At 53.8% G+C, this 13,165-nt stretch overlaps 1 protein-coding gene across 1 annotated transcript; it reads left to right on the top strand.

Annotated features, from left to right (window-relative positions):
* Positions 1 to 5,807: 5,807 nt before the first annotated feature.
* On the top strand, positions 5,808 to 13,132 carry PSCA (prostate stem cell antigen). Its single transcript, XM_074985600.1, has 3 exons — positions 5,808 to 5,859; positions 10,109 to 10,216; positions 12,918 to 13,132. Exons 1-3 carry the CDS (start codon positions 5,808 to 5,810, stop codon positions 13,130 to 13,132), a joined length of 375 nt encoding a protein of 124 aa, XP_074841701.1.
* The last annotated feature ends 33 nt before the right edge of the window (positions 13,133 to 13,165 follow it).

Here is a 13,165-nt window from a genome sequence, read left to right as displayed (position 1 = left end):
AAAGCTTGGGATTCTTCTGCCCCAGGTGCAGGACTCTGCACTTCTCCTTGTTGAACTGCATCAGATTTCTTTTGACCCAGTTCTCCAATTTATCCAGGTCACTCTGGATTTTCTCTCGACCCCCCAGTGAAGGTGGTTCTTGGCTCTATGAGTCATGGTGGAAGGTGGTTCTGACCTCTATGGGGCATGAGGGTGACGGGGGTCACAGTGGGGTCTCCATAGGACTCAGGTGGCCGGTTCCTGCCCCTTTTGCTCCCTCACTACTGGTACAGGTTTCCAGGGAACTGGGTTCTGAACAGCTGGCCCTATCCCTGGGGACTTTTTGAACTATTGGGGTTGGAGTCTCAGATGAAACAAGGGGCTGGACATAGAACATTCATTGTATTGAGATGCTTTCAATAGAGACCATCTCTCTGGGTTTCTGGGGATCTCAGCCCACCCTCTGAAAGAGGAAAATATTATCTCTCTCTTCAGCTTTCAGTTTTATCCTGCCACACGTCACTGGTGCATCTGAGCCCCTTCCCTGCAAAATCAACAGCAAGAGAGAAGTCCCTAGATTCTCTCACATGGCTCCCTTTTCAGGGTAAAACCTCTCGGGATGTTACTTGTCATGGTGCACACATGGGAAACTGAGTCACAGAGAGCAGATGAGTGACTTGCCCAACATCACATAGAAAGTCTGGGGCAGAGCAGAGAACTGAGAGTAAGTTGTCATGTCCTGGATAACGCCCCTACCCACTGGACCATTCCCCTTGTTCTCTGAACTGTCTCCAGTAGTACCATTGGTGACGCATACAGTATAGGTCTGGTTTCCTGGACCAGCTGGGATGCGTGTGGCAGGGATCCTGCATCCCATTCAATTCTGGAATTCTGTTTTGGTCTCTCCATAGGGCAATCGCGAGCTGCTCTGTGGGGATTCTGACACCTGGCTGCGTGCCCCCAAGCAGATGGCTACTGTGGTCTCAATCTCCAAGCTTTTGCTTTACACTGCAGGTGATCAATGCTTCCACCCATGCCCATGGAAACAGCATTGTCAGAAGCTGCTTTCAGCATAGCACGTGTTCCCCTCCACCCACCTGTCACGCAGAATGCAGGAATGCTTTTCCGTTGACTTCAGTAGATCCCAACCAGTTAAAATTTTTACCACCACACACTAAATTTCTCTATGCGTTCTTATACCATTTTATTAGAAAAAGCTCTGAAAGTAAATCCCCGCTCCCAAAGGCTACCTGGTGCAAAAGAGCTGTGCTTTGAAGTTTGAGAAATGAGCACTAAAGAAGGCAGGAAACTGCAGGAAGCTGAATTTGGAAACCAGTCGGTTTCTTTTCACTCTGATCTCAATTTGAAAAAACAAAAACCACACACACAAATGGCACAAGGAATGGAAGAACTGGTTAGATCAAATCACTAAAGTGAGCGTGCAACCTGGGGGTTGGAATAACAATGAACTAAGGTTCACCAACAAAGGGGAAAGTGTGTCTTAAGAACTCTGAATTGTCCGAGGATCTCATGTGACTCCAGCTCTGAGAAGGAATCTATCCCCTGGGTGGGTACCCTCAGAGCCTAGTTCTGCTCTGAATCCATTGAGAGCGTCAAGTCTCTATGAACATGGAAGGATTCAAACAAGCAAGAGCCTCAGCTATTGTTCTGGAGGCATTTGTGTCCTTCTCCTGATGTCAGAGCGTCTCCCCAACAGACCACCCCTTTAAGTGATGAACAGAAAGCAGAGGCAGTAATATACCCAAGGCCCAACACATGAACTGTGGCAGAGCCATGAACAGAACCCAGCTGTCTCTTCAGTACCAGCCCGGACTCCTGTCTGCTACCTGTGCGCTGCCGTGGTACACCAGCCAAAAGCACAGCTCAGCTCAGGGGAGACCCAACCCGCCCTTGGAGGACCAGCGTCCCACAGCCCGGACTGCTCATTAGCTGTACCAAGCCTGGCACAACTGGGCTCAGCACGTCCAAGTGGCTTGCTCCATACATAGGTTCTGGGATCTCACTCTCTGCTTTTCCATGCGCTTATTGAAGGGCCAGGAAAATGCACTGACTGCATACTGCAGTGGGAAGTTCTGTCCGGGGGATGAGAGGGTCCTAATCTGACAACGCTGATGAATTCCCTGAAAGCACAGGCGTTCTTAATACAGCCAAGGGCCAAAGAAAACTGAGACACAGAGAGAGGCTGGGGGAGGGCCTTGGCTGTATTAAGAATGTCTGTGCTTTCAGGGAGTACCTGTACAGATTTAAACAGAAGTTCACTTCCACACCAGTCTTCTGGTATATTTAGTTCTATAGGTGGTTGCTAATTTCTAGTGTTAAATATGAGCTTTCTGTCTCTTGGCTCAGCTTTCCCCCAGTAAGCCACCATGCCACATCACAGAATCATAGAAGATTAGCGTTGGAAGAGACCTCAGGAGGTCAACAAGTTCAACCCCTGCTCAAAGCAGGACCAATCCCAACCAAATCATCCCAGCCAGGGCTTGGTGAAGGAGGGACTTAAAGGCCTCTAGGGATGGAGATTCCACCGCCTCTCTAGGTAGTGCATTCCAGTGCGTCACCAGCCTCCTCGGAAAACAGTTTTTCCTAATATCCAACCTACACCTCCCCCCCTCCGACATGAGACCTTTGTTCTTTGTCCTTGCCCTCCATGGAGACAGAAACGCCCATCAAAATCACTGGGTGGCTCAGTGTAACAAACTGAGGGCCCACGCTGCTGCGTGAACACCACTGTGATAGCACAAATTTGGACTCAGGGCAACTTCCCTGCAGGAGGTTCTGTACATGTAGGGGATGGTTAATCCCTTTCTTTGGGGCCCTTCTAAAAGGCTCCTCACAGCCCCTTCTTCCCTCTCCTGGGTTGGGGGAAGGGTTGCTGAGGATCAGTCTAGCAGCGCTGCTGGAGCTGTTCCTGTGAATGCAGAGAGCGCTTTGGTGTGATCAACAGGGATATAACTAGAGATATGCATTTCCTAGAGCTGGAAATGAAGGTCAGCTAGTCCAGTCCTCTGCCAGCAGGACCAAGTGTCATCCTGACATTTATTTGCCTCAATCCCTAAATAGCCTCCTGAGGGGTTGAACTCAACCCCTGGGTTTAGCAGGCTAATGCTCAAACCACTGAGCTATCCCCCACCTGCTAACAACTCTATTCACATTTCCTAGAGCTGGAAAGGACCTCAGGAGGTCATGAAGTCCAGTCTGATATGCCAGAATTTTTTTTCTTTTTACTCTATTTGCTCCAAAGGGCCTTGGCCTCACAACCCTGTGTTTAAGAGGCCAGTGCTCAAACCACTGAGCTATCCCTCCCACTGGCTGATTAAAGCCGATTCTGGGTACAAAGTGAGACCTGATGCTGTCCATTCCCAACAACTTGTTAGTTTGTCCCCACTGATTCTCAAATGTTGGTCACCCTCTTGGTCTCACCCCCAATGGCTATGCCCTAGTCCATCCCACCTGGCCTCAGCAGACATGACATGTGAGTGTCCTTGCCAGGGTGTCCTCCAGACACACAGGACCAAGGAATCAGACCCCAGCTTGGAGTTCGTGCATTTCTGCTCATTCAGCCTCTCCCTGATGACAATGGGGTCTTCTGTGACATGATGTCCACCCCACACAAGTACTGAGCTGGGTAATGTGGAGCAGGAGGAGCCAGTTAACCTGAGATGCTGCCCCTGGAAGGGAGCCATGGATTGACAGGGCCTAGTGGTCTTCACCCAGCCAACCTGTGGAACTCCTCACCAGAGGATGTTGTAAGGACCAAGTCTTTAACGGGGTTCAAAAAAAGAGCTAGGTAAGTTCCTGGAGGTTAGGTCCATCAGTACTTATTAGCCAAGATGGGTAGGAATAGTGTTGCAAGTCTCTGTTTGTCAGGTCTGGGAACAGATGACAGTGGAGGGATTACCTGTTCTGCCACTCCCTCTGGGGCACCTGGCATTGGCCAGTCAGAAGACAGGATCCTGGGTTAGATGGACCTGTGGCCTTATCCAGTATGGCTGTTCTTATGCTCTTGTTGCAGAGGAAGAAGTAAGCTAGGTGAGAGGAGGAAGGGGAACTGAAGGGAGAAGATCTGCAACCGCTGCTCAGAGGGAAAGAGACTTGGATTGGGAGAAGAAGGAGCACCCAATAAGAGCAGGAGGCTCTCCAGTGGTGAAAGCGAGAGGTAAGTGAGATAGAGAGGCGGGGTAGCGAGGAGCCCAGGGAAACAAGAGCAGAGTCTGAGATGAGTAGACCTGGATTGCTAGTCAGAGTCCCTGGGCTGGGCCCGGCTTCCCGTCCCTGGCTGGGAGAAAGTGGCACCGGACCTAGACTTGGAAGAGAAGACAGCCTGAGATGGCAGCCAGGCAGCTTGGTGGGATTTTGTTACCCAGGAGGAAGAGGGTTAGAGAGTGACCTGGCCAGAGGGCCGAGATGTGACAGGGCACACCCTAGAGGGGGTGGGGTCCCAGCAGGGTGCCAGGGAGGGCAAGTGCTAATTCCCAGGCCTGCCCCATGGAAGTGCCTCAAGAGGGAGTGGAGCCATCTTCACACCTCTCTCCAGCCTCTCCCCAGCTCCTGCTCCAGGTGTGCCCAGGGCCTTCTGCGTCGCCTGGCCTTCTCCAGCCTCCAATTCTGCATCAAGGGTCTCACTTCCTCCAGGCACTGATGGCTGCAAATATGCAAGTTCCCCATCCCCACCAAAGGGCCAGGAACCTGGACTCCCAGCCGTGGTCCAGTGGAGTAAGCACAGAAGGACTGTGTGCTGTGGGTCAGAGATAAATCTGCCATTGTGACTTCAGACCAGCTGTCCCTGCTTCAGGTCTTCCCTTCTCAAACTTAAACTGGGTCTGGACCAGGGTTCTGTAAGCTGAGCATTCAGGTGGCCACCCAGGAGAGAGTCAGGTGCTGTGCAGTTGATTAGCAGAGCACCCACACAGCCTGGTAGCATTTGTTTCTATGGGTGGTGCACATAACAAAATTTATTGCACCCATGGATGGAAAGGAAAAATAGAGGAAACCGCGGTCTGGACCCTCCCTTCCTCTCTTGTTCAGTAGCAGGCATTTTTTCCGTCCTCCCTGTTGGCTGCTAGTGAGGTTGGGGACTTTGTCAGCCTGTTTAATTGTCCAAGTGTCCTGAGCACTGTATCACCTTCTCAATCGAATCCCCATCCCCGCCCATTTCATAGTCAGAGGCCTAGAGGGTCTCCTGCCTTTCTTCACGACAGGAGACACCTTGCCTCATAGGTGAAGTTCACCTGTTCTCTGCGATTGGACATTGGCTGCACAGTGTTAAACCAGAGATTTGGGGAATTACTTTGCACATGTGAAATTTCATTCCCTGCTACTGTCCCCCAAAGAGCCAGGGAGGCAGCTTGGACGGTGCACATGGACACAGAGAGGGAGGCAGGAGGGGCTGGGGCAACCTGGGAGAACAGCTTAGAGAAAGAGCCTGTGATTAACTGAAAGCCGATGCTCTTGGTTAGGATGGGTGTAACCTTCAGGGAGGATCAGTCACATGCCAGCAGCAAAAACCTCACCTGCCCAGGGAAGGGGGTCACAAAAAGGTCACCCTGGTTTGCAGGTGTTTTGCTTTACGAAGGTGCCACCACTTGCCCTGGTGTGTTGGAGGAGGAGGAAATGAGCGAAGGGACAAAGGCAGGGAGGCAGAGGAGGGGCACTGATGGCAACTATTGGGATTGTGACTCAGAGAACCAGCTGGTCCTGAAATCAGCGAAACCTCCCAGCCCCTTGCAGCTGACTGATAACTGTTCCTGGCTATAAAGCACCCCCGGTGGAGGTGTTCCGTATTCCTGGGCACGGCTCAGCCTCTGAAGATGAAGGCTTTTCTGGTCATCCTGCTGGCTGCCGTCCTGTGCTCAGAGCCAGGTAAGAGAACCAGGAGATTTCCCCATCTCCCAGCCCAGACCCTGACCACAAAGATAAAGTGCTATGGGGACATCTGGAGAGAGGTTTACGGTGTGTCTGCAGTTTAAGACATCCTGAAGTCTCCAGTCCCCACTCTCACTATGGTTCATTGGCTGCTCCTGCACCACTTCAGGGCTGATCACTTAATGATCACCTGTTCTATTCCTTCCCTCTGGGCGACCTGGCATTGGTGGCTGTTGGAAGACAGGACACAGGACTAGATGGACCTTTGCTCTGACCCTGTATGAAGTTCTCCCAGGAAACAGACCTGAACATCTGAGGATAAAGGTCGTTTTCCAATTCCTTGATGGGAGTTAATCAGCTTGGGATGCAAAACGATTGCTCGTAGCCAGACGTGTTCAAACTATCTACATGAACACCCCCATTGCCATGGTCTCCGAATGGCCCGCTACTGTTCTGATCCTTCTTTTTATGCCTTTCCCTGGCCTCCTACTTCCGGGGGTTCCAGCTTTCTGGCAGGTTTTCTTTCTGCTTGGAGCGGAGTCTCTTTGGAAACCAGTGAGATGCCTCAGGGCCCTAGGGATAGGGAGTTCAGAGGAGAGCAACAGAATGAATGGGGAAGGCTTGTCTAAGTCATCAGCAGCATAAGCTGCGCCTTTGGGCAGCCAGCCGGGAGAATATCAAATGCCATCCAGCCGACTAGCAGAGCGCCCACAGCTGCAAGCAGCTGGCAGCATGTTTCTCCTAGTGGCGCACATCCACACATGCTTCGCTGCATGTAACAAAATTTATTCTGCATGTGGATGGAAAAATGGGAACATTGGTCAGAACCAAAGGGAGGGGGGAATGGCCCCCTGAGATGTGCGAGAAAAGAACAGGGTAAAGAGGGCACAAGAGGGGATGGCTAAGAGTACGGAGGTGGCAGAAGAAAGGGAACATATAGGCAGAATAGCTGGAGAAATTCCCCTGCCAGAGTGCTGGGCTGGGGAGCAGCATCCCAAGGAAATGGATGGTAAGCAAATTCCTGGGGACTTTTCTAAGCATTTGGAATAATTCAGTAGGGAAGGTTCAATAGGAACCATCCTGCCTTTCCGGGGGATGGACTGGGTGATCAATCAGAGCAATGGCTGCTACAGCTCCGCGCTATGGGCCGAGTTGTGTGGGACAGCAGGGAGGGACAAGGGCGTCTGAGAACGCAGAGGCTGTCTTTGGTTTATTCATTTGTACAGCTGCTAGAGCATTGGCACCCTCCTGCGGGAGCCGCTCTGTGCTCCAGCCACTTTGTCAGGGAATATCAGCATCGTCCCATGCACCCTGTCTGGGATGTTGCTCCAGATCTGGGATCTCTGATCCCTTTCTTATGAGCCTGGGACCATGTGGTTAGATCAGCTTCCTCCAGGTCCTCTCCTTGGTCCTGGGTATAACTGACACCCTCCGCCAAAGCCCTCACCACGCACACGCTTACAGAAAACCCATTTCTGGTTCTGAAGCTGGAGAAGGCCATTTGGCACAGGGGGTGGGGTTGGGAATTCCCACCTCCCATCCCATGGGGGAAGCTGCACCCAAGGGGGCACGGACCCTCCCTCCCAGGGAAGACTACACGAGCGATGGCTGAATCAGTGCATCTCCCCCAGCATCCAGGGTATGCCCCTGTGTCACAGAGTGTGGGAGGGGGTCCCCAGGCCCTGCACCCCATCTGCAGGCAGGGAGAACTCAGCAGGGAGAACAGAAGATTTATTAGGCAACAGGGGCACAGACGTAGAACAGACGTGCTGGCACAGAAACAGAAGCCGTGGGTACAATCTGTTTTGGGGAGAGGGGCCCAGAGGGCACCCCCAAGCCAGGGCCCTGGCCCTCCTTCCTCCATCCCCAGCCAGACAAGACTGAACAGCCCAGTTCCCATTCAAACAGGCCAGCCCCCTCCTCCTTCTTTTGCTTTGTTTCCGAGGGAAGAAAGGTGTCACCTGGCTGCCCAGGTTACAAAGAGCCTGGAGGGCCATTGAATGTGTGTGAGAGGTCATCACACCAGAACTCCCCTCACTACTGTGCACTGATGCTGGGCCTAGGGAGACTGAGGCACCCACCTCGGGTTGCTACAGGACAGTAGGAAACCCATGCAGCGTAACCAGGGGAATAAAACCCTCACGCACCCCACTTCACCACACCCTGCTAGCCAGCCTCTCACTGGGAGCAGGAAGAAATGCCCCTGTGATTCCCCTCCACTGGTGAGTGTGCTGGGCAACCAGAGCCAAGGTTGGGAGGGAAAGCTGCAGAACTGAACTGGGAAGGATGGGCTGGTGGTGAGGGTGCTGGACCTGCTCTTTTCCACATACCCTGGAGCTCATTGGGATAAAGCCCCAAGAGTCTGTGCCTATGGGCTGGATCAGGGTTGGATTTCGGTGGGGTGCCAGGCTGGGGGGGTGATGCGTTGGTTGCTGGCGACCGAAGGGAAAAGGGAGCATCTGAAGTTATTCAGGTATTCCCTGCATGCATTCACTCTTCACTAACCTCCAGAAGGTCCTGGGCCTTGGTAGAACCTTGCAGATTTGCAGAGAGCTGCAGTGTCCTGGAGCCTCCTTGAATGTGGTCACCACAACCTCACCCGGGCAGGGTGTCACCTGTCAGTCAGGGAGATGGGCCACAAACACACTGCAAATGACGTATTCGAAAGGTTGACAAATCGGGGTGCAGGGGGGCATTTAGTCTAGAGCCAACCCCGGTAAGAGGACACTCCATCCAGCTGGCACCCCAGAGAGGGTAAAGCACAAACGTTCATTGAAAGGTTCTCAGGTCAAACAAACCTGCTGTGCTGCCGGCCACTGCAGGTGCAGGAGAGCAGGACACGCATGCGGTGGTGCCAGGACAATCAGGAAACTCGTGTTTCACACCAGGATAGTGCTTTAGGCGTTCAAAAGCTCTGCACAGACATTGCTTATCTCCCAACGCTGGGGTGCAGCCGCGTGATTGCAGCCAGCACGGTGCTGAACAGCCAGGGACAATGCACCTGCCGTGCTCCCCACAATGCATGTGGGGCCGACAGCTGCCACAAGCCCGGGGGCAAGAGGGGACGAGCGCCAAGCTCCCATCCCCTCTTGAAGGGGTGGGGCCAAGGGTGGAAGGGCAGCCCCACCCCACGCTTCCTTACAGCTGTGCTGTTTCAAAGGGGCCCAGGGCAACATCCCCTGTTGGCATGCCTGGTTCTTGGGACAATGTTGGCTTGGCAATGAAAGGGTTACACACCATCCATCTCCTGCTTTCACCTATGGGGTGAGGTCACTGCAGTGCCTTAGGCTGGGTAACAAACAGACAACTGCGCCCTTTGCAGAACTGTCTCCCTTCTGTGGGTTTCTTGGGGCCCGGACTGCTGTTGGACGGATCAGAGCTTGGAATGGTGATTGTCCACGCTTGCGGCATTGCCTTTGTTCCAAGACGCATGGTGCTGTACAAGCGTATCTCATTGCATCCGACTCCCCTAGGGCTTTGACACATTCCCAGGAGTATCAATGCTTTAAGTTGGTCCCGGACCATTCTACTGCTGAGATTCCTTTCCAGAGGGAGCTGAAGTATGGAGTCTGTGCAGTTTGCCAAGGGTCACAAGTCACAGCCCTGTCGCGAACAACGGGATCAATTCCTTCCTTTTGGGCATTCCCCCATCCATCCTTGTTAAATTCATCATTGCCGTGCAGCTGCTATTGACTACCTGAGCTCCCAGGGGCACCCATCAGGCGTGGAACACCATGCTCGCGGGTGTTAGGAAGAAATGGTCCATGCTTTCATGTACCAATAATAATAATGAGCATTAATAAACTGGTCTCTGCCTGAAAGTTCTTCTTGAAAACACATTGAGGAAAAATGCCCCAATCCTGCCAAAACTTGTCCATTTCCCACCCTAGGCCTACGCCTGAATATCTAGGCTGTGTCCACCCAAGTACTCAGCCTCCCTGTAAGCTGAGTACCTGAACGGATTGAGGTACCACCTCGCCAATTAACAGAGTGCCACAGCTGCCCACAGCCGGCAGAGTGTGTTTCTATTAGTGGTGCACATCCCCACGTACCTCGGTGCACATAATAAAATTTATTCTGCGTGTGGATGGAAAAAAAATAGTGGGAACGTTGGTGTGACGGGTGGTGAAGATGAAGGAGGGGTCTTTTAAGTCTCGCTTTCCTCTGGAATCCCCCCCTCTGCTCGTGAGCGTGCCCAAGGCTCTCTGCACTGCATGAACTTCTAACCCCTCTCTCCCACTGGCAGGTGTCTCTTTGACTTGCTACACGTGCCAGGCACAGCTCAGCAACTCCAAATGTCAGACGCAGACGTCGTGCGCCAATGGCTCTCAAGCGTGCAAGACGGAAGTGATCAGTAAGGCCACGTCCCAGTTTGGTTTCGGAGGCGGAAGGGGTTAACACAGCCCCACCCCCACATGTGCAAGGCCCCACTTCCATGGTAGCCTGTCCCAGATCCCCACCTCTGGGCGTCACCGCCAGGTCTCGTAAAGGCACGGCATGCGACTGGAAGAGAAATGCTAGCGGGGAATGGGTGGGCATAACAGGCCTGTCAGTTAAATCAGACAAGGGCCAGCACAATGTTAAGAGCCAGTTTTAGGGCTGACAGTGCCTGAAACTGCCACTTGTTCCCCCACACCCGGAACGAGAGGGGCCGATATATTCATACGGCACGAGACACCCATCTCCGCCTGGCTGGAAGCCTCTAAAGCATCGGCAGCTTTAGAAATTACCTGTTGGCATATAGGTACACCCTCCCCTTCACTTCACCCTTCCCCCAAGGCCCCTCCCCACCTCTTCTCGCCCCCTCCCCAGTTCCACCCCCTCCCCTGAACACACCGGCTACGTCTACACGTGCACCCAACTTCGAAATAGCTTATTTCGATGTTGCGACATCGAAATAGGCTATTTCGATGAGTAACGTCTACACGTCCTCCAGGGCTGGCAACGTCGATGTTCAACTTCGACGTTGCTCAGCCCAACATCGAAATAGGCACAGCGAGGGAACGTCTACACAGCAAAGTAGCACACATCGAAATAAGGGAGCCAGGCACAGCTGCAGACAGGGTCACGGGGCGGACTCAAAAGCAAGCCGCTCCCTTAAAGGGCCCCTCCCAGACACACTTTCATTAAACAGTGCAAGATACACAGAGCCAACAACTAGTTGCAGACCCTGTATATGCAGCACGGACCCCCAGCTGCAGCAGCAGCAGCCAGAAGCCCTGGGCTAAGGGCTGCTGCCCACGGTGACCACAGAGCCCCGCAAGGGCTGGAGAGAGAGTATCTCTCAACCCCCCAGCTGATGGCCGCCATGGAGGACCCCGCTATTTCGATGTTGCGGGACGCGGATCGTCTACATGTCCCTACTTCGATGTTGAACGTCGAAGTAGGGCGCTATTCCCATCCGCTCATGGGGTTAGCGACTTCGACGTCTCGCCGCCTAACGTCGATTTCAACTTCGAAATAGCGCCCAACACGTGTAGACGTGACGGGCGCTATTTCGAAGTTACTGCCGCTACTTCGAAGTAGCGTGCACGTGTAGACGCAGCCACCATGTCCTGGCTTCTCTCCCCTCCCTGCAAGAACTTCCTGAACCCAGAGAACCTGATGGCGGCAGGTGGACAGTGCAGGGAGGAACAGGAGGTGATGATCTATGGGGCCCGCCAGCACCAGGGATGTGGGGTGGGGAGCTGCTAGGGGGGTTCAGCACCCACAGATTATTCTCCCTGTGGGTGCTCCAGTCCCGCAGCACCCATGGAGTTGGCGCCTGTGTGTTGGAGGAACATTAAAAGAACCTGTTACCTCTTTGTCTCATGCAGAACTTGCTGAGGTTAGCCAGGAAGGCTGCAGGGATAGGGGCTCGACCAGGGACGCAGGGAGCCAAGGCTCCTGGGAGCTGTATTACCGGCTCTTCCATGAACTCGGCAGGCCAACTTCAAAACTGAGGACTTTGAGCGAAGGAGGCTTTGGCCCCACCCACAGCTGGTCCCCCTTTTGCCCCTCGTGCCCCCACAGTTTTGTGCCACCCCACCCCCCACGCATTGCCTCTGCACAAGAGGCACTAGCAAGGCTGGTGCAGGGCACATAGGCCTGTCTAACCCCCCGCCACACACTTCGCTCACATCTTGCAGGGAGGTGGATCATTTACACCCGGGAGCAACATTCCCTGTAAGCTGAGAGCATGGGCAGCCACCTAGGAGGGACTCAGGTGCTGCCCAGCTGATTGGCTGCGCACCCACAACCGGCAGCGTGTGTCTCTCTGGGCAGTGTACATGTGCACATAACAAAATTTATCTGGCACAAAAAATTAGCGAGACCATTGTCCCCAGGGACACAAGTTAGCTCGAGTAAGTTTGAGGGAAGACGCAGGGTCAGCGTATCAGCGAGGTAGCCAAGTCAGTTTGTATCTTCAGAAACAACAAGTCGTCCTGTGGCACCTTATAGACCAACAGATGTTTTGGAGCTCCATCTTTCGTGGGCAAAGACCCCCTTTGTCAGCTGTATAAGGTGCCACAGGACTTCTGAGTGTCAGCGTAGACATTGTTCACATCGAGAGAAAGCATCTGCTGCCACTGTAGCTAACCTGCCTTCTGAGAGGTGCTGGCCGGGCTGAGGGAAGGATTAGCCCATCACTCAAGCACTGTCTACACCAGGGCAGAGGTCGGTAGAGCCCTCACAGACACCCCACAGCAGCAGCTGCTGGCTCCCTCCAGGCATTGCAATAGGGTGCCTGGGAGCTGCTGGACAAGTCTGGTTTGGCCCAGCTCCATCTCAGAGCAGAGGCGTTGCAGCCCCACGCACCAGGGTGCAGTGCCACTCACTCCAATTAGGCCCGATGCCTCGTTTGTCGTCATGGAGGGGACGGCTTGGCCAACCCCCAGTAGTGGTGCAACGTTGTACACTGGGGCACAACAGCATGCAGGGTGACCCTGGCAGGCTTGCTCCTAGGGCATACACAGGGCACAGATTGGCATGGGGGGGGTGCAGCGACAAGCTACTCACCCCGACCCTTTCTTCAACCCCCCTCCCCCACTGACCTCCTCTTGTCTCCCGTCTAGGTGCCGTGGGCTTTGTCAATGTCATCACCAAGGAGTGCACTACCTCGTGTGAGGCAAGCTTCCAGGACTTCACCGTGGGCACGCGCAACGTGTCCTGCTGCAGCACTGACTTGTGCAACCAAAGCCGGGCAGGCAGTGTGGGCAGCAGCTACGCCACCCTGGCAGCAGGACTCACAGCCAGCGTCCTCAGCCTCCTTCTGAGGGACAGGCTGTGAGGTGTGGGGAGGGACCCTTCGGCCTGACTCAGC

Source organism: Carettochelys insculpta, chromosome 2 (assembly GCF_033958435.1).
Source record: "Carettochelys insculpta isolate YL-2023 chromosome 2, ASM3395843v1, whole genome shotgun sequence".
Taxonomy (NCBI): domain Eukaryota; kingdom Metazoa; phylum Chordata; order Testudines; family Carettochelyidae; genus Carettochelys; species Carettochelys insculpta.
Note: the sequence above shows the minus strand (reverse complement) of the source record. Positions and strands in the feature narration are given on the sequence as shown.